General features: G+C 35.1%; 3 protein-coding genes across 4 annotated transcripts; 1 reads left to right on the top strand and 2 right to left on the bottom strand.

Moving 5' to 3' along the window:
• Positions 1-93: 93 nt before the first annotated feature.
• On the top strand, positions 94-9,021 carry LOC129801904 (signal recognition particle receptor subunit beta). The gene is made up of 5 exons (XM_055847339.1): positions 94-325; positions 394-560; positions 620-759; positions 829-4,681; positions 5,967-9,021. Exons 1-4 carry the CDS (start codon positions 220-222, stop codon positions 1,145-1,147), a joined length of 732 nt encoding a protein of 243 aa, XP_055703314.1. The 5' UTR covers positions 94-219; the 3' UTR covers positions 1,148-4,681; positions 5,967-9,021.
• Positions 9,022-15,021, bottom strand: LOC129801898 (uncharacterized). The gene is made up of 2 exons (XM_055847333.1): positions 14,136-15,021; positions 9,022-9,418 (listed from the first exon to the last, which is right to left on the bottom strand). The coding sequence occupies exons 1-2, from the start codon at positions 14,994-14,996 to the stop codon at positions 9,128-9,130; spliced, it is 1,152 nt and encodes a 383-aa protein (XP_055703308.1). The 5' UTR covers positions 14,997-15,021; the 3' UTR covers positions 9,022-9,127.
• LOC129801888 (adenylate cyclase type 7) lies at positions 15,009-19,509 on the bottom strand. 2 transcript variants are annotated; one of them, XM_055847321.1, is made up of 10 exons: positions 19,118-19,509; positions 18,429-18,953; positions 18,246-18,364; positions 18,130-18,168; positions 17,252-18,070; positions 16,705-17,185; positions 16,382-16,624; positions 16,066-16,190; positions 15,598-16,001; positions 15,009-15,530 (listed from the first exon to the last, which is right to left on the bottom strand). In XM_055847321.1, exons 1-10 carry the CDS (start codon positions 19,379-19,381, stop codon positions 15,058-15,060), a joined length of 3,492 nt encoding a protein of 1,163 aa, XP_055703296.1. In that variant the 5' UTR covers positions 19,382-19,509; the 3' UTR covers positions 15,009-15,057. The 2 variants fall into 2 exon arrangements, with proteins under 2 accessions (XP_055703296.1, XP_055703297.1); XM_055847322.1 differs by having other exon boundaries at positions 17,252-18,067.
• Between the last annotated feature and the right edge of the window lie 2,665 nt (positions 19,510-22,174).

Raw genomic sequence — 22,174 nt, 5'->3', positions numbered from 1 at the left:
GTAATAGAAATTATAGGGTTATGTTTTTTCCCGCCCGGTGTGCTCAGTTTAGGTTCAGAGAGGGGCCTTGAAAACGCCATGTTGGCTGCCAAACGTCACTCCATGTGACGAAGAACACACACACACATACACAAACTGCCCAAAAAAGCGGCTGATAGCTGATTTCCTCAAGTTTCTTGCACTTTCTTGTGTTTCTCCAAGCCATTCAGTGTCTCAGCCATGGATAAAGCCAGTCATACATCTCGGCCTCGTGAAGAGCCAAAATTCCAAGCACCAGATACCACAACTCTAATAATATCTCTAATTGCCGTCTTCGTGACGATCGGTAAGTCTCTTTCTCTGAAATTCTGGAAATTCCCAAGGACGTCCTTGACATTGCGGGCTGTTTTTTAGTGCTTCTATATGTCTACAAGAAGAAGAAGACTTCACGGACTGATGTACTGCTGATGGGTTTGTGTGAAGCCGGGAAAACTAGTGTTTTCACACGATTGATCTTCAATGAGGATCGTGAGACTTTCACTTCCATCAAGGAGAATTCAGCTGGATACAGCAGCAAAAACGTAAGGTAGACATCATCTTCCTCAAGAGCATGAGCTTATAGTGTTGTATCTCTGAGCAGGGTTACGTGAGAATTGTGGACATTCCGGGACACGAACGATTGCGTGGCAAATTCTTTGATGATTTCAAACATCATGCCAGAGGAATTGTCTTTATCCTGGACAGTGTCTCTCTCCAGAAGAATATCCGTGATGTGGCTGAGTGAGTTTTAAAATGTCCTGCAAACTGTTTAAGGGCACTTCCTGAGGGATATTCTCTGTTTTTTTGCAGTTTTATGTACACTATTCTCCTGGATCCTGCCATAGCTTCCCTTCCCTTCCTGATTTTGTGCAACAAACAGGATGAAACCATGGCTAAGGCTGCCAGTGTCATCAAGAGCCTCCTGGAGAAGGAACTCAATGTCGTTCGTTCCACGAGGAAGAACCAGCTGGAATCTGTAGATTCCTCCAGCAAAGCCAATTCCTTCCTCGGCAAACACGGTAAGGACTTTGAATTCATCCAAATCTCCCAATATGTGGACGTGCTGGAGTGCTCGGTGAAGAACAAGGATATTGCCAGTCTCACTGACTGGCTGGACAGGATAGTGTAAAGTGACCTCCGGAATTGCCTCATTCAAACAAAATGTTTGACTTTCGCTCTGTTATTCATCAGTGGAATTTCATCTTTGTCCCTCTCTCTCTCGGTGCCTCTTGGTTTTTGTGGGAGAAAGTCACTCGAGTGGTTTCCAAAAACACTCCAAAACCTCCAAAATATTCATCTAATAACTTGTCTTTTCCAAGTCAAACTCGCTCATTAAAATACATTGGAGAATTTAATGCATTTGGCTTAATTTTTGAAAACTATCTTTTTTTTAAATAAATTTTATTTTCTGAGAGAGAGGGAAACTCTTTTGTCTTATAAAATTCACCAACTATTTCGAATGAGAAGTTGCACAAATATTTATTCTGCTCAAAAAAATCTTGATTCTTTTTCAATGAAATTTATTAGAAAAAAGTGGAAAAGATAATGAAATTGTGAGGAATTGATATTTGGTCATGTTCCTTACTTGAAATGGCATATTATGAAACTAACCAAAAATACTAAAAAGGTTATCTCGGTTATCTAATTAAGCCCATACATATTAGAGTGATAATATTTTCTTCTAAATATGAACAGAAATATTAACCCATTAAGGCCCTTTCAGTGGTTCCCTGAATATTTTTATTATTCTACAGAGAAGTTCGTGGTAAAATTTTAAGCCACGCCCCCTATAAGGAGTAACAACTAAACTGAAAAAGATTATTTAAATTTTAATTATTCTCGGTAGATGTCTAGATTTCATATAAAGAAAAAACAGTTTTTTTTTTTAAATTAGGGCTATTACCGTTGCTTTACCGATTCACCGCCAATTGTGACCGATGCACTTCGGGTTCAGAATTAAAAGATCTTTCAAAAATGTCCAAATTTGTCCAAATCCGTTGAAAATTGGGCCCTCCAGGGTGGTTGACCTTTGACCTTGAATAATTCAAGATGGCGATTTTTCCGGTGATAGGTGTCTAAGGACGAAATTTTCAGCTCGACTAACTACAAAACATATCCGAAAATCATTGAAATCGCTAGGGCCAATTTTTTGCAACATCAAAAAAACATGTTTTTGGAGGGGATAGAAGGGGTGGGGGGTACTTTGGTAAGTTAGTTCACTAGAGCATGCTGACTTGTGGGGGGGTCACTGAAGACCGGAAGTCAATATCTCTTACCGTTTAGCAGCCAGGATGGTGAGAATTTGAAAAAAAAGTGGATTGTGAAAACTGCTCTCTCTTGGAGTTCGAGCAGTTAAAAATGACATTTTCTTTCGTAACTTATGAGCACGGCCTGATTAATAAGCCACGCCCCCAATAAAACTCGTAGATAGTACAGACGTAGTTGTCCTGTTAGGTATTCGTTCAGGAGGGGCATCGTAGTGAGGATCAGTATTGAGAGTTAGTTCATAATGGATCGTCGTAGGGAGTAGATCGTTATTAGGAACGCTGAGGGTTCTGAAGAAACCTCTGACAATTGGGGCATCCATCCACGCAATTGCCTTAAGGGCTCTACGTCTACCCTTACAGATTCCCTGACGAATTTAACAATTTTGACGAAAGTGTCAATAGGAATTCCTTCCCAAGAGATGTTTCTTTGATCCTACTGCATATTTTATAGATTTTTTTCCGGAAGGATTATGTGCAAATTTTAAATGTTGGGTGGGTAGAACGCTCATGGGGCGTGGCTTATTATTTAGTGTGCGGAGTTATTAAGATTAATATTGCATTTTAAAGCGTTCCGAAATATCTGGCTACTAAACCTTGAAAATTCTAAAATTAAAATCTAAAGAGTGCACGAGAAAAAATAAACTTAGGGAAAAGTGCGCTACCTTCGGACTCGGACGACTCAAGCTTCGGATAACTCAATTTTTTCTATGTTAATGGATTTGACCCATGTCTGTTTATTTTACCCTGCAGTATTGATCCGAAATCCGTGTAAATATTACCCTTTTCAGGTGTATTGGGGGTTAAAGTTACCCTTTTTCATGTTAATTTTACTTTTAAAAAGGTGTAAAATTAACATTAAAAAATGTTGATATATTTTTACACTTAAAGTTTTTTTTACAGTGGGTTTTATTATTTTCTAAGTCGTTTTTCTTTTAAAAATTCTTTTATCAAAAATAGTTACATAATCGGGATCGGAATAACAATGACAAATACCTGAACTAAAAATGACATTCATTCTGTAGGGAAATTCTCACTGAGAAAAAAAGAGGGTGCGATTAATTTTTTTTCCTCATAACTTTAACACTTTTTAGGTGTAAAAATATATCAACATTTTTTAATGTTAATTTTACACCTTCTTAAGGGTAAAATTAACATGAAAAAAGGTAAGTTTAACCCATAATACACCTAAAAAGCATAATATTTACACCGATTTCGGATCAATACTGCAGGGTAAAATAAACATTTCCGGAATGTTATTTTAACTTTTTCGGATTTCTCTAAGTGGTAACTTGTGGCATTGTCAGACATGAGTACGGAATCTGACAATGTCAATCGAGCTTTTTTTGTCACATCACATGAGTTCAAAAATGCAATTTAATTGGTTCTTTAATAAAATCTCTTTACTTAATGATATTATGCACATACAGTTTCTTAGTTGATTTGTTTAATAAAATTCATTGTCATTTGAATTGTCAACAGTGCCACGTGAGCTCAAATGACAATGTCACGGCTATAGAATCACATTTTCGAAAGAGTTCTCCTGAGATTCGAACGCAATTTGTCATTATAGGATTGCCAGAAAGTTACAGAATTCCCAAGAATTCCCCTACTGGGGTGCAATTCTGAATTTCACCCCAGTAGGTACTTAGCCACGTGGCTTAACTTCTTTAAATTGTTATCAATTAGGATTTTTTTTTTGGAAATTTTTGATTTAGGTTTGAATAATAAGGGTAAATGATGTATTAAATTTTGAAAAAATAATGAAATTTCCAGTTATTAATTTATCTAGTCTGAAGACTGTTTAACTAAATCATGGATACGATTTTGGCGGTTATCACCAGACCTAGGGAATATTAAAAATCAAAATGAAGCATTTTTTTAATGTCAATTTTATCAAAAGTTAGCAAAAATTGATTGGTATTTTCTAACATTGGTATCCGGGATGACTGAAAAAAAAAACTTTTTTCAAATTTAACAAGGAAAGTTTGTCAAAAGATATTTTTCCATATACGGGTAGTCCCGCTTTGAAAGAATTTCTTTCAAAAAAAGGCTCGCGAATTAATTCCAGTGACACAGTAAAATTGCATACTTTACAGGAGATTACTTTGGAAAAACTTAAGAAACCGTCGTGATGTATGCAAGACATTTTCGGCGCCAATTTTTCAGCCTATTTTCAATGCCAACGGCTTATAAAAAAGTGCATTTAAAATGTACCGCGTGAAAAAATTTGCATACGATCAGGGGAATTTTAAAAATGATTTTTATAAATAAGCTCCCAATAATAGGCAATTTGTATCAAATTCTTTCAGTTCGGTTTAGTAAATGATATCATTTTGCCAAAATTTGACCGAGATCCATTCCACAATTTAACAAAACTTTTTTCCAGAATATATTGGGTGAACAAATAAGTCTTTGCTGTTTTTTCGAGAAAATTAATCTTTTATTGAAAAAAATCAAGAAAATACAGGCTAATCAAAATATTGCCCCTTGCTTGCCACTACCTTTGCCCATCTTTCAGGCAACTTACGAATCCCAGATTGAAAGAAGGACTTTGGTTTGGACGCAACCCAGGAATCAACCCAATTCTGGACATCATCATACTTCTTGAACTGCTGACCAGCCAAGTCAGTAGTCATCGTCCGGAATAAGTAATAATCAGAAGGCACGATGTCGGGAGAATACGGCGGGTGGGGTAGAACTTCCCATTTCACAGTTTTCAAGTAGGTCTTAACCGATCTTGCGACATGAGGTCGAGCATTATCTTGCTGAAAAATTATCTTGTCATGTCTCTCTCCATAATGTGGCCGTTTCTCCTTCAGAGCACGATTGAGACGCATTAATTGCTTTCGGTAGAGCTCTCCCGTGATGGTTTCATTAGATTTGAGGACTTCATGGTACACGACACCTTCTTGATCCCACCAGATGCATAGCATGTCTTTGGATCCATGAATATTCGCCTTGGCCTTCTGTTTTCCTTTATGACCAGGCCTACCCCATGATTTTTTACGCTTGGGATTATCGTAGCGAATCCACTTTTCGTCTCCAGTCACGATACGATGCAAGAAACTCTTCTTCTGATGCCGTTGGAGTAGCAACGTACATGTGGACAAACGACGCTCGACATCTATTGCTTTCAATTCATATGGCACCCAAATGTTGTTCTTCTGAACCATTCCCATGGCTTTTAGGCGTCTCGAAACGGCTTGTTGGGTTACTCCCAATGACTTTGCGAGTTCCTGTTGTGTCTGACATTGATCTTTATTCAGCAGTGCTTCCAGTTCGGTGTCCTTAAATTTCTTTGGTGGTCCAGAGCGATGTTTGTTCTTAACATCAAAACATTTGTTTTTGAAGCGCTGGAACCAAAATCTACACGTTTCCACTGATGGAGAATGGTCACCATAGGTCAGCACAAGATTTCTATGTGCTTCAGCTGCTGATTTGTGCTGAAGAAAGTAATGCAATAAAAGTTCCCGCAAATGTTCTTTTTCTGACACGATCTTCGATATTTTGAGAGAGTTAAAAAAATATGTCTTTCACAAAATGGCGAAATAGGATGTACTGTCAAATATAGCACAATAGTGAAGCTTTACAATGAAGTTAGTCGCAAGTCAATCCGACATAAACAGGCTGAGCAATAACAAAATCAAAAAAACAGCAAAGACTTATTTGTACACCCAATAGTATAGCAATAATTGGGAAATTCTGAATGTTTATTTTTGCAGTAAATTTGATTAATAGGAGGACAATAAATTGACTGTTTATCTAACTTATTTAATCAAACTGAACGTGAACAGTTTTTTTTAGAAAGCGAAATCGATAACTTTGTGTGTGGTATAACAAATTCAGGGTTTTAATGGATTAGTTAGTGTATGTTAAGTTCATAGAAAAATATCATTCTATAATGGCTCGAAATTTCTGTGACTTATGAATTTTTCTTCAGAACCGAAAATACGCTGTAAGCGTTATTTATTCGGAGTCACAATCGACCGTAAAATACTAAGATACCTAAGATAAAAATTACTTTTGCCCTTGTAAAGTCGAAAGTGCGAAATAGACTTGATAAAACCTTCGACAAGAATTGAAAGTTTAACGAAGATTCCGTTAATGAAAGACATAAATCTACAGATCATCATTAGGTATATTTACGTATAAATAGTACTTTGGTTCTATAAGAATGGATTCACAAGTGCTAGAGTTAGAAATCTGGCAGTTTTCGAGATAATTTTCGTTATCAATTTCTTGAATGTCCCTTGTAGATCTTGAACAGAATGACGATGCATTTGATAGACAATAATCTCTTGTAGTGAACCTCTCGTTAAGCTTTCTAGGCGGCGGTTTATAATAAACCGACCTATAGTTTGTATAATCCTCACAAAATGCATTTTTAGTGATATTCTGGGATCTTGCTAAAAAGTTTTCCTTGAAATATCTATTTTTGAAAAGGTTATGCTTTAATTTTTTTCTGGACATTTTAGGCCTATGTTTTTGCAGTTCCTTCCTTTTGGACTTTCGTTTACGAGACTCTTTGTTCCTTTGCACAGTTCTATGTCCAGCAATTAAATTTCTAAAAGAAACCTTAAAATCGGATGAACCATGCTTCTTTGTAGCATTTTTAGTGAAATAAGATCTTGATGCATTTTTCTTTATTCGGAATTTACGATATTGCTTTCGATTTTGAACTTTAGGAGTTTTAGTATGATTTTCAGAAATGAAGTTTTTAGCTAGTAAATAATTTAGAATTTAATGTGAAATGAAATTAAAGATAAAAATCAATAAATTACCTTTGCTATCAAGATACCCTGAGGTGGATTGATTAAAACCCTTATTGTTCGTTTTTAATGGATTTTTTTCACTTCGGAAATTTTTGAGTGAATTGAAAAGAACCGTTTGGTTAGTTTTCGGTTCATTTTTCTTCACAGAAGACTCAAGTTTGCTTACGACTTGATTAACATCCGATTTTCCATAAATTTTCTCTTTTATTTTTCTTTCAATTTCGTCATTTTTAATGTCCTTGGAATTTTTCTTTTTTTCTGAAAATAAATTACCTTAAAAATTTAACAAATCAGTAACTAAAATATCAGGAAGTTTTCCAATTGAAATATTTCGAAAATTTTACCTTTATTTTTGACATCCGTAAAGCTTGATTGATACAAGGCTTTAGGGGCAGTTTTTCCAGATAGTGAATTCCTTATGGATTCGAAAAGGGATTTTTGATTAGGTTTTGTTTGATTTCGCCTAGAATTATTAAGCTTGATTTCCCCTTTCCGGACTTCAGGATTTTCAATTTTGTCTTTAACTGTTCTTTCTATTTCGTTATTTTTAATTTCTTTTCGATTTTTCTTTATTACTGAAAATAAAATTAAAAATCGGTTTGTTAGCAAATACCCCTAATCAGCAACTAAAACCTCAGATAATTTTCTGATAAAAAGCTTTGGAATATTAAAACTAGAAATTAGTTTTGTTCTTTGGCTAAAAAAAATGAAAAAAAGGAACAGAAGTTCGGATAACAACCTTTGGTACCAAAATGAGTAGAACTTTCATGATAAACGACTTTGGATTTTGTTTTAGGAAAAATTTTTCCATCTTCAAAAGTTTTAATGGATTTTATAGGAGCTTTTTGTTTAGTTTTCGTATAATCTCTCCCTAATTTATTAAGTCCGATTTTAGTTTTTCGAATTTCAGCCTCTTCAGCTCTACCATTTTTTCCTTTTCTGATCTTCGGATTATTACCGAAAATAGAAAATAAATCTGGCAAGTTAGAAAATGCATTATATAAAACAATTAAAACTTCAGGTTGTTTTCTGATTGAAAGGTTCAAAGGTAAAACATAAGATGATAAAATTACCTTTGCTTTCGAGATCCGTGTGGCTGGGGTAATATAGGATTTTGGCTTTTGTTTTATGGATACTTTTTCCAGTTCCGGAAGTCTTGAAAGATTTGTAAAGAGCTTTTTGATTAGGTTTGGCCTGATCTTCCCTAGAATTATTAAATTCGATTTTAGCTCTCTTAATATCAGGGCCATCAACTATATTCTTTATTTTTCTCTCAATTTCATTCATTTTAATTTCTTGGCGATTTTTCTTTCTTGCTGAGAATAAAGATAAAAGTTGATGTGTTAAAAAAATTACCAAATCCACAATTAATATCTCAGGTAGTTTTCAATGTAAAAGCTTAACTTTGCATCTAAATCAGAGGAAGAATAATAATAAAAGTATAATTCTACATATTTAATTAATTTAGGAAATGTTTATCTCTTGGTCTTTGCGTGCAAAATAAGCGTTTACTTTAATGATCTCAAGCGCACATTAAACATTTTATAATCAAACTCAAGTGGTTACCATAGGAATCACACCAACTACAAATTTCTCAGCATTTATCAAACGGATTAAGTTTTTATTTTTGCCATCAAAAAGATGTTTTTCTCTTTATGCATAAAATTATATTCATGAGATTGAACAAGATTGAGCAAAAACTTTAATAAAAAAAATATCTCTCATAATGTTGTATAAATCGTACTTAAGTGACAATTTCTCATTCAAAATAGCCATAACTAATTTGTATTGCATTGCCCATAATTTTTTTTGTAATACAGAGCTTTTTAGGTAGATAAGAGATGAAATTTTAGGGAACTATCTTGGATTTTGAGCTATTCCCAATTTGCAGTGTTTTCGTTTTTTTTATACCTTTAAATTTGGAAATGACAATCTCTTGAATAAATTTTCGATAATGTGTGCAATTTCACCTTATTTGTTCATTCGTGTGGCTTGTGATTTTTTTTGGACACACTAAATTTGCGATGATCGTTCCGCATTTCTAAACACAAGGTTTAAATTAAATTCGAATTACATTTTCTGCTTACGCGCTTTTCGCCCAGTTTTCTCGCGCCTTTTCTTTTTTGTCCCTCCTTTCTTGATATCTTGATCTTTGACACTTTTTAGCACGTTCGTTGTGTTTGGTGAGTCTTCCTTTTCCATGAGATATTCTTCCTCTACCTGCGTCTCAGTGGTTCGAATCTTTTTACAAGGGAGTTCTGGTAGCTCCCAAGCAAATTCGAACGACTGACAAGATCTCATAGAACAGTGTGGTCCTCTTTGAATCTCCACAAACACTTCATCCGGGATTTGAGTCCTCACCTTTCGAAATAAGTCAAGCTTTAAATTGCTAATTCTATTTCATGTGGAAAAAAAGAGGTGAGAATATTTTAACCTAATCTATGTTTGGTTAGATAGGAATATTCAACCCATTCCTTACCATTGTATGATATATCATACGCAAATTGAGTGATTTTAGATAATTTATTCCAGGGACATTTTTATTCGAATTACTGTCGGGAATGGATTTTTAGCAATTTTAGTTTCTCAATTACTTAGAAAAAATAGCCCGACAGAGATAGGAATACAATTTGTTGTAGAACAATAGATGTAGATGTAGAACAATAGAGTTTGTAATGAATTAATGCACATAATTTAAATTCAGTGACCGTTAAGACGCGTGTTTGAGGGCGGCTCCCCGAGCCCCCATAATGGATAAAAATTATCTCTTTTCAAAAAATTCATCTATTAATCTGTAGGAAACTAATCCCAAAATATGAACATTTTATCTCAAGTATTTCTGGTACATTGACTGAATGGGTTAATAAATACCATTCGCATTTTGAAGTGACATAGACCTTACGAAAAAGTATATATATACCATATCATCAAAGGCAGAAGCAAAACTTTTTGTTTAGCATTATTCTTGTTAGATAATAATGTTATTTTTTCACAACTTCATCAAGCATTTTATCAAATTATTTTGAAATATTTGAGATTTACTAAGTAACCAGATTTTCCTAAATCTGTGAATTGGCGAAAAAGGTTAGTAAAAAAATGCACTTGTCTAGGAAATGAAGAATGTTGGGGAGTAAAACAATAACAATTGGAATTATCAAGTAAATTGTAATTTCAATCAGAAAAATTTGTATGACTGACCAGCAAAAAATCATATTTGGTCAGTAAAAACTTGATTTTCGTTAATAAAAATGTGGTGCCAAAGCATCCGAGGCTTTGCGAGCTGCTCAAAGAAAGAGCTCTGCCTTATATACTTTTTCCCAATTTTTTCTGGTTCATACACTGAGAAAAAAACGGGGGTGCGATTAACTTTTTTTCTTCATAATTTTAACACTTTTTAGGTGTAAAAATATATCAACATTTTTAATGTTAATTTTACACCTTTTTAAGGGTAAAATTAACATGAAAAAGGGTAAGTTTTACCCCTAATACACCTAAAAACATAATATTTACACCGATTTCGGATCAATACTGCAGGGTAAAATAAACATTTACGGAATGTTATTTTAACTTTTTCGGATTTCTCTCAGTGTAATTATTGTCGAATTTAATTTGTCTATAAATCACCGCAAAACCATCTTGAAGTTAAAAATTTTTCAAGAAAAGGGTTTTAAAAAAATCATAAACTTTTAATTAAATAATTAAATTTTGAATTTTGAATTAAATTTTAACAAATCGGATGAAAATTAGGCGTTTGACCTTCAATAATTCAAGATGGCGATTTTTCCGGTGTTAGGTGTCTAATGCCCTAGACACACTTGCGACTTAAGCCGAGAGACGACTTAGTGGAAAATGATGGAAATGAAGTTTAACCATTATTTCTAATATAATTACGCTAAGCCGTCTCTCGGCAAATCCTCATGTCTGTCAAGGCCCTAAGGACTAAATGTTCAGCTGGACTACCTCCGAAACATATCCAAAAATGAATGAAATCGCCAGGGCCAATTTTCAGTCAGGGACAGGGGAGAGGGAAAAACTAAAGAGGTTAAGTTCGAGATAACGTCATTTGAGGAGGGGCCATCGAAGACCAGAAGTTGATATCTCTTACCGTTTGAATTTTATATGGGTCAAAACCCTGAAAAAGTGCAAAAAACAGTATTTTCAAAATAAATCTATTACCGTTACTTTCCCGATCCATCACCGATTATGACCGATGCAGTCGGATTCAGAATTAAAACATCTTTCAAAAATGTCCAAATTTGTCCAAATCCGTTGAAAATTAGGTCATCCAGGGTGGTTGACCTTTGACCTTCAATAATTCAAGATGGCGATTTTTCCGGTGATAGGTGTCAAAGGACGAAATGTTCAGCAGGACTATCTCCAAAACATTTCCAAAAATGAACAAAATCGCCAGGGCCAATTTTTTGCAATGTCAAAAAAACATATTTTTGGAGGGTATAGATGGATGGTGGGGGGTAATTTCGGTAAGTTAGTTCGATAGAGAATGTTAAATTGTGGGGGAGGGGTCATCGAAGACCGAAAATCAATATCTCTTACCATTTGGCAGCTAGGATGGTGAGAAATTGAAAAAAGTCGATTGTTAAAACTTCTCTCTATTGGAGTTCGAGCAGTTAAAATACGATTTTCATAAGCAAAATACCAAATTTGTTCAATTCAAGTTAGTTCAATTTCGACCACTCAGAATACGAAACGAATAATTCGCAGTAGGCAAATTTTACAGGAGAGCGATTTGAAGCTGAGATTTTACATGCCGAGTGTAAGATTTTTGAAATTTTACATCTCGCTCTGTAGAGGGTATAAAGAAGTATCCAAAAAGCTAATAAAACTATTTTTGTAAAAAATCGAATTGTTCGACTTATATTCTGAGTGGTCGATTTATAATAGTTAGTCAAGGTAAGGACAATAGAACAAACTTTATTTTCTATTTTTCTCAACTTACAGGATGATTTCACTTCTTTGAATCGAAATTGAGCATTGATCAAATTTGTTTTTTTTTAATGTTTGGATTTGGATTTTTCACTAACCAAAATAGAATTACAGATCAAAACCATTTTTTTTGACAAAAAATTATTTATCACTGCGGAAAATTGATTCTTTTACTAATTAAGATTCGCATCAAAATCAATATTAATTTATTATGGCTCCGTCACACGTTTTAGATCAGGAAAATTTAATAGTCAAAATTCACATTCCATTCTCTCTAAAACGTTTTACATATGTCTATCCTACTCTTTCACACTCTTTTTCTTCTTTTGAATACCACGCCAAATTAAATTTACTTCAGTTCACTTTTAAATCCGAAAGACTTATGCAAATCTTTTGAGAAAGAATGGGGCGTGAATTTTGATTTCATAAAATTTTACCGATCCAAATGGTGTGACAGAGGCATTGCTGCTAAAATCGAATTAATTTGATCTCTTTCTGATGTTTTTTTTTTAATTTTTAGTAACCGCGTCTCTCTGGAAGATAATTGCCCCCATGTTCCGAATGCTAATTATTTATTTATTTATTAATAATCAATACCGAATTTTCTACTGACCATTTTGATTTTTTTTTTATAAAAAGCAAATAAGTCTATCTTAATAGTTAACAGGCTAAAAGTGTATTAAACTTTTTTTTTAATTGATCATTTGTACTTCTCATTCTTTTGTAAGCAATTTATGAGGGAGTGGGGTAGTCTGAAGACTTAGAGCCTCTATCTCTAACCGTTTGGCTTATTAATTAGGGGAAAGGCTGATAATTTTGACCAGTTTCTTATTTTGGACAATTTATTTGGGGATAAAATTGGACACTAAAAATAAATTGATTAAAATTATGGATTTTTATTCCAATATTTGATGAATAATGAATTCTATCTAAATATTTGTTCTTTTTGGAAGATTTTAACACTAAATACGTTAAATTTTTAATATGATTTGAGTTGAAATTGCATTGTTGAAAATTCAGTGTTAGCAATTGCTTACGAGAAATATGACAGAACTTCGTGTTTACTTCACTCTTATTTAGCTGTGGTGAAGTACAAACAATGTTTCTTCGCTTTTTTCGAGTGATCTTATTGAATATTCATTGAATATTGTGTTGATTCACGTTAATGGTGATTTGTACATTTGACCTGAAGTGAGATTTGCCTAGTGAATTGCATTTTTCTTGTGAAAAATGGGTAATTTTCTACCAGGTTCACCAGTGAGGTGATACTGCTTATTTTGGATAGGTGTTTTTCTCATGAAATTTCGTGAAGTTTTAGCTTTTGTGATGACTAGGTTGGAAAAATGCCTGGAGAAGAAAAGGAGCATCATCTCTACGAAAAAGACGTAGTGAGAAAAGCCTTGAAAGGCTCCCGGAAAGGCCAGGGAATGCACAAATCCGAGCGTACTTGGAGTACCGAAGTCAACTCAATTTAATGAATAATATGGAGAGTTTCCGGGCTTCTTGTGACATTCTACGGTTCCCTTACATGAACAGGAAGAGGACTTGGTAAGATTGGTTCTTGAAATTGAGACCAATGGGCATCCTGTTGAGGCGGATTTGCTGTCTAAATTTTCAGCCAAGTTGTCCAAAATAAGAGTCAAATTCACCTCTACATATCAATTCATTTTTTAACGTATTAAGACTAATTTTAGTAAAAAAAAACAAAGACAATAAACCCTTGACAAGTTTCTAAACTACCCTTCTGAAAAGGGAGTATCAAAAACAATCAATTAGTATTAAAAATATCGCACTTCAAACTTGGAAAATCGATGCTTATAAGCAGACTGGTCAAAATTATGAGCCCTTACCCTATTGTCTTGAAAATACGTATTTGACAAGAAAGTGGTTAGAAAATGCCGGAAAGCTCAAAATAGTTTTCAGAATTTAAAGTATTTAAAAAAAATGATTTTTTTCAATGATTAAAAAGGCATGACCTTGATTTTCTCACATTCAAAGCGTTATTTCACAACAAAATGTAAGTTTGACTAGCGGTAAAGAAAATCTTCTCTTGGCGAGGGATATCATTTACTTGTTAGCTTTTTATTAGTAAATAAATTCTTCTGTATTGTAATTCTATTATACATTATCTTACCTTATTCAGTGGTTTTTTATTGTTTAAAATTTCTTCCTGAATTTCATTTACTAAGTAATCAGGGTACTTAGCATTACCTTTGATCTTGGGGAGTCCTTTATAGTTAGGAATTTTTCTCAGCCCCCTTGTTTCAGTTGGACAGGCACAAGGTACTTTCCAAACTTTACCATGAGAACCTTCTTGTATGATTAGCATTTTTGGAGAAAGCATTGTTGCTGTACAGTCACATGAACCCTGACAAGATTCTTCAAAACAATCACAAATGGTTGATTCTGGACTTTGTTCTCCGCATTCTGAACATTCTGTGTAACCTTCATGGGGTTTGGCAGTGAAGTTTTCCACTAAGGTCAATCCCAAGGATGTAAAGGTCATAGTTATTGCTAGAAATCCTAGGGAACGTTGTCCACAACCAAATAAAGGAATTAGTCTCATGATAACTTCACTGCATGAGCAGATTTTTCTCTCAAAGGGGAAATCTGACGAAGAGCATGATTTTGTGGATCCTGGGAAATTCGCACAGGTCTCACAGGTAGATTTTTCTTTGTGATTATTTAAGATCTTTTCAAGGATTGATGTAAAATCTGTCGTGTAGCAAGCGAGAGACTCTTCATGACAATCATATGTCTTCTGAAGATTAATGGTCAGTTGAATATCCTGAGAATTATTTTCCGGGAGATAAAATAGACACTTTCTCCCCTCACAGGTTTCACTTTCATCGCATAGATATTCTTTTAGGGGAAAATGAATATGTAAGAAGTTTCCGAGTGAGATCTCCAGACAGACATCCTCAAGATCGTCAAGTTCTTTCTCCTGGATAATGGTCAATAAATTCAGGAGGAAATTTGCACGAATAAGGGGCATGTTCACAAAAAATTTTCACACAAAACAATTTTACTTTTTTTTCTGGGATCACTGCAATTCACTACAATTCTGTCACTTCTTGCTCATTGTCCTCTTCAGATATCAATTTAAGATCATCATCCACACCCACAAAGTACGTTAGAATCTGACCAGCTCCCTTGATTTCTCTGAATCCACGACATTCACACTGAACTCCAAGGTTTTTCAGTCTCTGTGCTGTATTTGGGGTCACTTGAATCTTGCCTGGTTGTCCTGTTGAGTCCATTCTTGATGCCATATTCACAGCATCGCCCCAAATGTCGTACAGGGGCTTACTGGAACCTACAACTCCAGCCATTATTTCCCCATTTGAAATCCCAATTCGCAGTTGTCTCTCATTGAATGCACTGAAGTTTTCTTCATTGAAGTTCCTGAGGGCTTCCATGAGTTCCAGAGCAAATTCCGTCAGAACATACACAGGATCTGTGATTTTAGTGAGCTTTCTCTTTACCTTCCTGACTGTATTGTTATCAGATTCCCGGCCAAAAGTGTATTCTGAAAGTAAGGAATTTTTTCAGTTAAAAGAGATCAGGGAGGATTTTTTTCAAATTAAAATACTCACTTCTCCTCCCGTCTGATACTCTGACTCCAAGCTCTGGTTGTCCCCCAATTGTCGAGGAAGAATCTCCCCAACGAGATTGCAATCCACAGGCTGCCATATATGTCCATCCAGCTACTTTAATCTTTTCAATATGGACAGTTCGCTGTTTCATCAGAAGACGCTCGTCGAAATCACAGATTATCCCGTTCAAGATGTTAAGAGCATCAGCCTGAAAGTTGAAGTTGGTGATTGTGGCAAACATTACAGCCACATCGTCAAATTCCTCATGATAGAGTTCATCTCTCTGCTTCTGATTGATGTAAATTTCAGCCACATGAGCTGGTAAAATGTTGTGTACCAAGAAATTGTTGGTATCTTTCGTGAGTTCGGCTTCTCGTTGTTTCCGCAACAATTGCTGCTTCCAACTACAAAAACCAATTGGTTAGACGTAAGTTTAAGAGTTTTGAGTTACAATTGATTTTGGATTACTTGTAATCTATCCTGGAAATGTACTCTGATTGACGATCAACGAGATGAATTGTGATAAAAGTGAAGAAGAGCGCCATCACATGAGCCACTTGAGCATCTAGACCTAGATTTGTCGATGAACTTTCCTGGAAATAAGTAATCCCTAATTATAATCTTACTCTAGTCATTTTAAGTAAAAGCCTTAGGGCCCTGACAGACATGAGGATTAGCCGAGAGACGGCTTAGCGTAATTATATTCGAAACAATGGATTTTTTTTCCATAATTTTCCACTAATCCGTCTCTCGGCTCAAGTCGTAAGTTTGTCAAGGACCTTACCGTGAAGACTGTTGAAGCTCCTAATAGTACCAACCATAAGTAAAAAATACAAATGAGTAGTCCAACGGAAAATTTGATCATAAAATGAATTTTCAAGAACAGAAAGTTCATACAAATCGTCAAAATTAGACAATGAGTAACTGCCCAAGCGTTGATGTACTTAGAAGGAATGAGATTGGTACTGATATCACTCGTATTTAGGATTTGTTTGTCCATCTCCAGTGTCGTTTCCCTGACTCTGGTCTGTAATAAAATAGAAGGCAAAATATCTCATTGATCATTGGCATTCGTAAAGAAATGCAAAGAACTTCAGTTATTCTCACCAAATGGATGAAGGATAGCATTGTCAACAGACTTATGCTAACGATGTAGATCATTGTTCTGGCTACTGCATTCCGTGGTATCCAATTAGAAAATCTAAAAATGTTTCTAGTGATTTTCCATTTGGGAACAGGCGCAGCTGGTACGTCCTCATCCGTTTCGGGGGTTAGAATTAACCAGAGTTTTTTGAACCAAGCAAAGGGAACAAATACCAAAAGGACAATTGCTCCAATAAGAGTTGCATATGAAAATTTCAATCCGTAGGGTTGATTAAGAGTCTGAATGGCAAAAACCAGTATGTAGATCACGAAAACCGCTAAAATACTGTATTTTAGCAAGTGATCTGTCTCATTGAGAAAAGGCCACTCATCGCGACGATCCTTGAAGCAAAGGAAGATCATTGAGAGACTTGTTAGTTGATTCTTTTCAAGATCAATCTCCGTCTGACGTCGTCCTTTGGAGCCAGAGAAGATTTTATTGAAACTGGAACAAATAAGAAAGTTCAAGTTCTCGTATAACGATTACAAGTTGTTGATTCTCTTTACTTACTGAAACTTCCCTATAGGCATCAGATTAAGTTCTCTAGTCATCTCGACGTTAATCTGTCGCATGATCTGTCTAAAATGCTCAATGGAATCCTGCATAAAGTTTTTCACTGATGTCAGTTCAGATGTTCTTGCAGGAAGTGTGATAGTTGTACGATTGAGTAGTCTCTGAACACCACTTCCCATCCTAGATTGTCTCCTTGTAGAGTCATCCAAAGGATTACTTACAATTGATTCTGGAGTCATAGGAGGTGTTATTAGGAATGTCTTAATGTTATGCTCATTCAATATGGGATCATTCTTTGCTTTCTCCGTTCCTTCGGTAAACACATAGTTTCCTCTCAATAGATTAAGGGTTTGCTGTGAAATGTGTAGCTTCCCTGGTTCACCCGTAGACTCCATTCTGTTAGCAATAACTACGTCTCTTGACCAAATATCATATTGCCACTTACATGCCCCTATTAGCCCTGATATAATAGATCCTGAGTGTATTCCAATCCTCATATTGATATCCAGATCTCTCTTCTGTCGTACTTCCTGTATGTCCTTGATCATTCTGAGACCTAAGTCAATGCAACTTTTTGCGTGATTTGCATTTTTGGCTGGAACACCAGCTACACAATAATAGCAATCTCCGAGAAACTTTATCCGCAGGACTCCATTCTCTTCGGAAGCTTGATCAAACTTGACAAAAAGCTCATGAAGAGTTTCAACCAAGGGCTTTACCTTCAGCTTTGTGGTCATTTTGGTATAGTTTACTACATCTGAATATAGGATGGTGACATCATCATGAGTTTCTGCATAATAGGACCCGTAGGAGCTGCTACGAGAGGGGTTGTGAGCACGTTGCGAAATTTTCTATTATAGAGTATGGTGACTCACCTTATTTCATGTCCACGCCAGAATGCCATAATAGCTGTACTGCATGAATAAGAACAAGTTTTAAGTTTTTGCAATTTGCAAATAAATCTGTTTTCTTATACACTGTCTCAACGTACCTTTTTCCGTTTTCGCTGGAGTTATTTCTCTCATTGCGAATTCTCCTGATCATATGACTGATATCTTTCTCAAGAGCATCAGCGGTGTGTTCTGGTAAAATGCTAAGCAACAAGTTCCTCTACAATAAGACATAGTACAAAGTCTAACAAAGAAATATTTTATAAAAAGGGCAGTGAACTGACCTCTTGTTCCCGCTGGAATTTTAGGACTAAGTTTCCTTCAACGCATTGCCTACGATCTAGCAGGGTTCGTCTTATTGTAATCTCAAAGGTGAGACGATAATATAAGCCCAGTAGATTAATTCCCAATAAGAACAGTGCCTCAGAAACTACCTTCAAATTGCGATACTCATCCAATCTGTAGGTGATCATGGTCAGTTCTGTAAGATAGGCGATAGTTGTGGCTAAACCAAGGAGCATCGTATGCCAATTGTTCATCAACGGAAAGAAAATGTAGATGCTGAGAAGAATATGGCAAGCATAGGCTGGTCTTAGTGGTGGTTGGGGAAAGGTCACAATTGCATGGTAAAGGGGAACGGTAAGGTCAGCTACTATCAGGATAAACAGGGCTGAACATGAGGCGGCAAATGGTAGCCAAGGACGCTTCTTCACTTGCTCTTCTCGAAAAGTTACGAAAAGAGACAGCCATACGATGAGAATCGTCATTAGGTAAGCGAAGACTTCAACGGTGATTGATGCGTCTGTTTGCTTAAAAAGAAATGCGATGTGGAAGTATTTGATTAGACTTTTCGATCATGAAGTACTTCTATGTCTAGTCTACACATAGACCATTCTTATCAGTTGTGCTCATTCATTCATTAATAAGGCTTTTCTTTTAGAATTTTCAAAGGTTGCGTAAGGTCTTAACTCACTGTGGCTTGTCCTACGAGAATTATCGTATGTAGGAGTCCAAAGAAAGTTGCAATTACTAAGAAAATTGACAAGTAACTCCTCTGAAGGCGAAGCATGTAGGTGTTGTAGACTCCTTCGAGGCAGAGATTTTTGCAGGTGTTTTTGAAAGCTCTCAATTCCCACTTTCTCTCATCCCATGGTTCAGATTGCAATCCTGTGGCATTGTATTTGCTAGCCAACTGCTCAGATTCTCTTCGCATAAAAACACCCTCGACCACGTACATTATCCTGTGGTCATCTCAGTCTCTCCAATTATTCAGAAACTATACCTTTCACTGCGATTCACAGTCATAAATTGCCTATTAAATCACTAAAACGGTATACCTCACTCAATGACTTTCAGCTGTAAACTGATGGTCTGCTAAAGTACCTTCTATCAGCCACTAATTGACTAATTGATAGCATACAATCACTGATAAGGGGCAATTGAATTCATGTGCTTCTCAATAGGTTCCCGATGGACAACATCTTGCGATTAGATAGATTTATTTCACTTTCTCGGAAATCTGAAAGATCCAATTTTCACCAGAAATGCCGATTGATTTATTAAATCGTCACACATATAGGTACTTGCTTCATCTTGTGCTATATCCCGATGCGATAAGCCTACACCTAATATTTGTAAAACATATTGCTCAATGAAGGTAGGTATTTATTTTGAAAAACCTTATCACTTTCAAATTTCTTTCAGTATTTTGTATAGGGAAGGTTGGGCAGTTCAGATATGCTCGACTTTCTAAACTAAAATATAAAATTTCTGGGTAATTTATTTAAATTTAAGTTTGAAAAGTCACCTAACTGTGAAACAAGAGAACAGACAATTGATTTTTTTTTAATGAAAGCTGAACTAAAATTGTGAAATAGTTTTTCAAGAAGAAAGAGGGATAAAAAGGAGATATATCTACTGCAATTACAAACTACAAGCTTTTTATTCTTCGCTAGTACTCGGAGCCAAATCCAGATTTTGCACCCACTAACATTATCTTAGATTTACAGATAATATGGGAAATATGATTTATATTTTCAATGCAATACAAATTTAAGATAAATTACTGAATATAAATCGTTAGCTTGGATATATTTTAAAATCGTTTGGCAATCAAATCTTGAAAAACTAATTCAACTGATTGAAACTGCCCATCTTCCCCTGTTTGAATTGTAGTAGGGCTGAAGGAACACATATTTGCACTTTACGTATTTGCACTTTAAGAAATCATATCACGACTTATTGGCACCTTACTTTAGGGGAAAGGCTCATAATTTTGTCCAGTTTCTTATTTTGGACACCTAGGATAAAATTGGACACTAAAAATAAATTGATTAAAATGATGGATTATTATACCAATATTTGATGAATAATGAATTCTATCTAAATATTTGTTCTTTTTGGAAGATTTTAACACTAAATACGTTAAATTCTGAATATGATTTGAGTTGAAATTGCTTTGTTGAAAATTCAGTGTGAGCAATTGCTTACGAGAAATATGACAGAACTTCGTGTTTACTTTAGTCTTATTTAGCTGTGATGAAGTATTAACAATGTTTCTTCGCTTTTTTTTGAGTGATATTACTGAATATTCATTGAATATTGTGTTGATTCACGTTAGTGGTGATTTGTAAATTTGACCTGAAGTGAGATTTGCCTTGTGAATTGGAGTTTTCGTGTGAAAAATGGGAAATTTTTTAAGACATTTTACCAGTGCAGTGAAGTGATACTTCTTATTTTGGACAGGTGTTTTTCTCACGAAATTTTGTAAAGTTTTAACTTTTGTGATGACTAGGTTGGACAAATGCCTGGAGAAACAAATGAGCATCATATCAACGAAAGAGATGTAGTGAGAAAAGCCTTGAAAGGCTCCCGGAAAGGCCAGGGAATACGCTAATCCAGGCGTACTTGGAGTACCGAAGTCAACTCACTTTAATGAATGATATAGAAAGTTTCGGGGCTTCTTGTGACATTCTACGTTTCCCTTACATGAACAGGAAGAGGACTTGGTAAGACTGGTTTATGAAATGAAGAACAATGGGCATCCTGTTGAGGCGGATTAGCGGTCCAAATTTTCAGCCATGTTGTCTAAATTAATAACCAAGTTGTCCAAAATAAGAGTCAAATTCACCTCTACATATCAATTCATTTTTAAACGTATTAAAACTAATTTTAGTAAAAATAAGACGATTGCTAAGTTTCTAAACAATTCTTCTGAAAAGAGAGTAACAAAAAAAGTCAATTAGTATCGAAAATATCGCACTTCAAACTTGGAACATCGATGCTTATAAGCAGACTGAACCAAATTATGAGCCCTTACCCTAGGTCTGAAGCCCGTATAATTAGGAGGTAGGGCTACTTTGAGTTTTGGTTCTACATTGATAGACGATTCCTTCGCATATTCTATAATCTATAGGAAGCTGGGCCTTATCATAATTTGATTTAAATCGACAATGGTTTTGTCTATCGACAATACATTACGTTAAAGCCTGGTTTCCTTTATAAGTAATGCGAAAAAATCGTATATCAATGTAGCCCTAAAGCTCAAAGTAATACGGGCTTCAGATCTAAAGCTTAGCCATATGGCTTAACTGATTTATTTTTTTTATCAATCACGATTCTTTGGAAATATTTAACTGAAGATTGGATAACTTAAAGATGAATGACCTGTTAGGCTCTCAAAAAACAATACAAATGCTCGCTATTTAGGATTGTGAGACCTTCAGGGACTGGGCTAAACCTCTAGTCTGAAGACCGTTTAACCTTCAGATTAAATATCATTTAATTATTTTTTAAATCAGTTTTTAAAAGAATTGAGCAATGCAAACTCTAAATTTGTTAGTCCGGAATTCTAAATTTTACCCAGTACCTAGGATGATTAACTAACAGATGGAGCATATTAATTCACAAATGGTATATTTTTCTTAAATTCTTTCTAATTTTTAAGCTTTAGATCCCACAAAAATAAATAAAACACGAAATGGTAGCCACATATACAGAGAATATATTTTTATTAAATTTAAAATTTTGC

The sequence above is a fragment of the Phlebotomus papatasi genome, chromosome 2, assembly GCF_024763615.1.
Source record: "Phlebotomus papatasi isolate M1 chromosome 2, Ppap_2.1, whole genome shotgun sequence".
In the NCBI taxonomy this organism is placed as follows: Eukaryota; Metazoa; Arthropoda; class Insecta; order Diptera; family Psychodidae; genus Phlebotomus; species Phlebotomus papatasi.
Note: the sequence above shows the minus strand (reverse complement) of the source record. Positions and strands in the feature narration are given on the sequence as shown.

Bases quoted from the DNA above. Each gene is read 5' to 3' on its own strand.
- LOC129801904 (XM_055847339.1), top strand. From the start codon at position 220: ATGGATAAAGCCAGTCATACATCTCGGCCTCGTGAAGAGCCAAAATTC. The intron at 561-619 runs GTAAGGTAGACA...ATCTCTGAGCAG, and splicing joins CTGGATACAGCAGCAAAAAC to GGTTACGTGAGAATTGTGGA. The intron at 760-828 runs GTGAGTTTTAAA...GTTTTTTTGCAG, and splicing joins AATATCCGTGATGTGGCTGA to TTTTATGTACACTATTCTCC.
- LOC129801898 (XM_055847333.1), bottom strand. From the start codon at position 14,996: ATGCCCCTTATTCGTGCAAATTTCCTCCTGAATTTATTGACCATTATC. The intron at 9,419-14,135 runs GTAAGATAATGT...TTATTTCGAAAG, and splicing joins ATAAAAAACCACTGAATAAG to GTGAGGACTCAAATCCCGGA.
- LOC129801888 (XM_055847321.1), bottom strand. From the start codon at position 19,381: ATGTACGTGGTCGAGGGTGTTTTTATGCGAAGAGAATCTGAGCAGTTG. The intron at 17,186-17,251 runs GTAAGTAAAGAG...TATTTGTTCCAG, and splicing joins ATGCCTATAGGGAAGTTTCA to TTTCAATAAAATCTTCTCTG. The intron at 15,531-15,597 runs GTGAGTATTTTA...CCTTACTTTCAG, and splicing joins AGTATCAGACGGGAGGAGAA to AATACACTTTTGGCCGGGAA.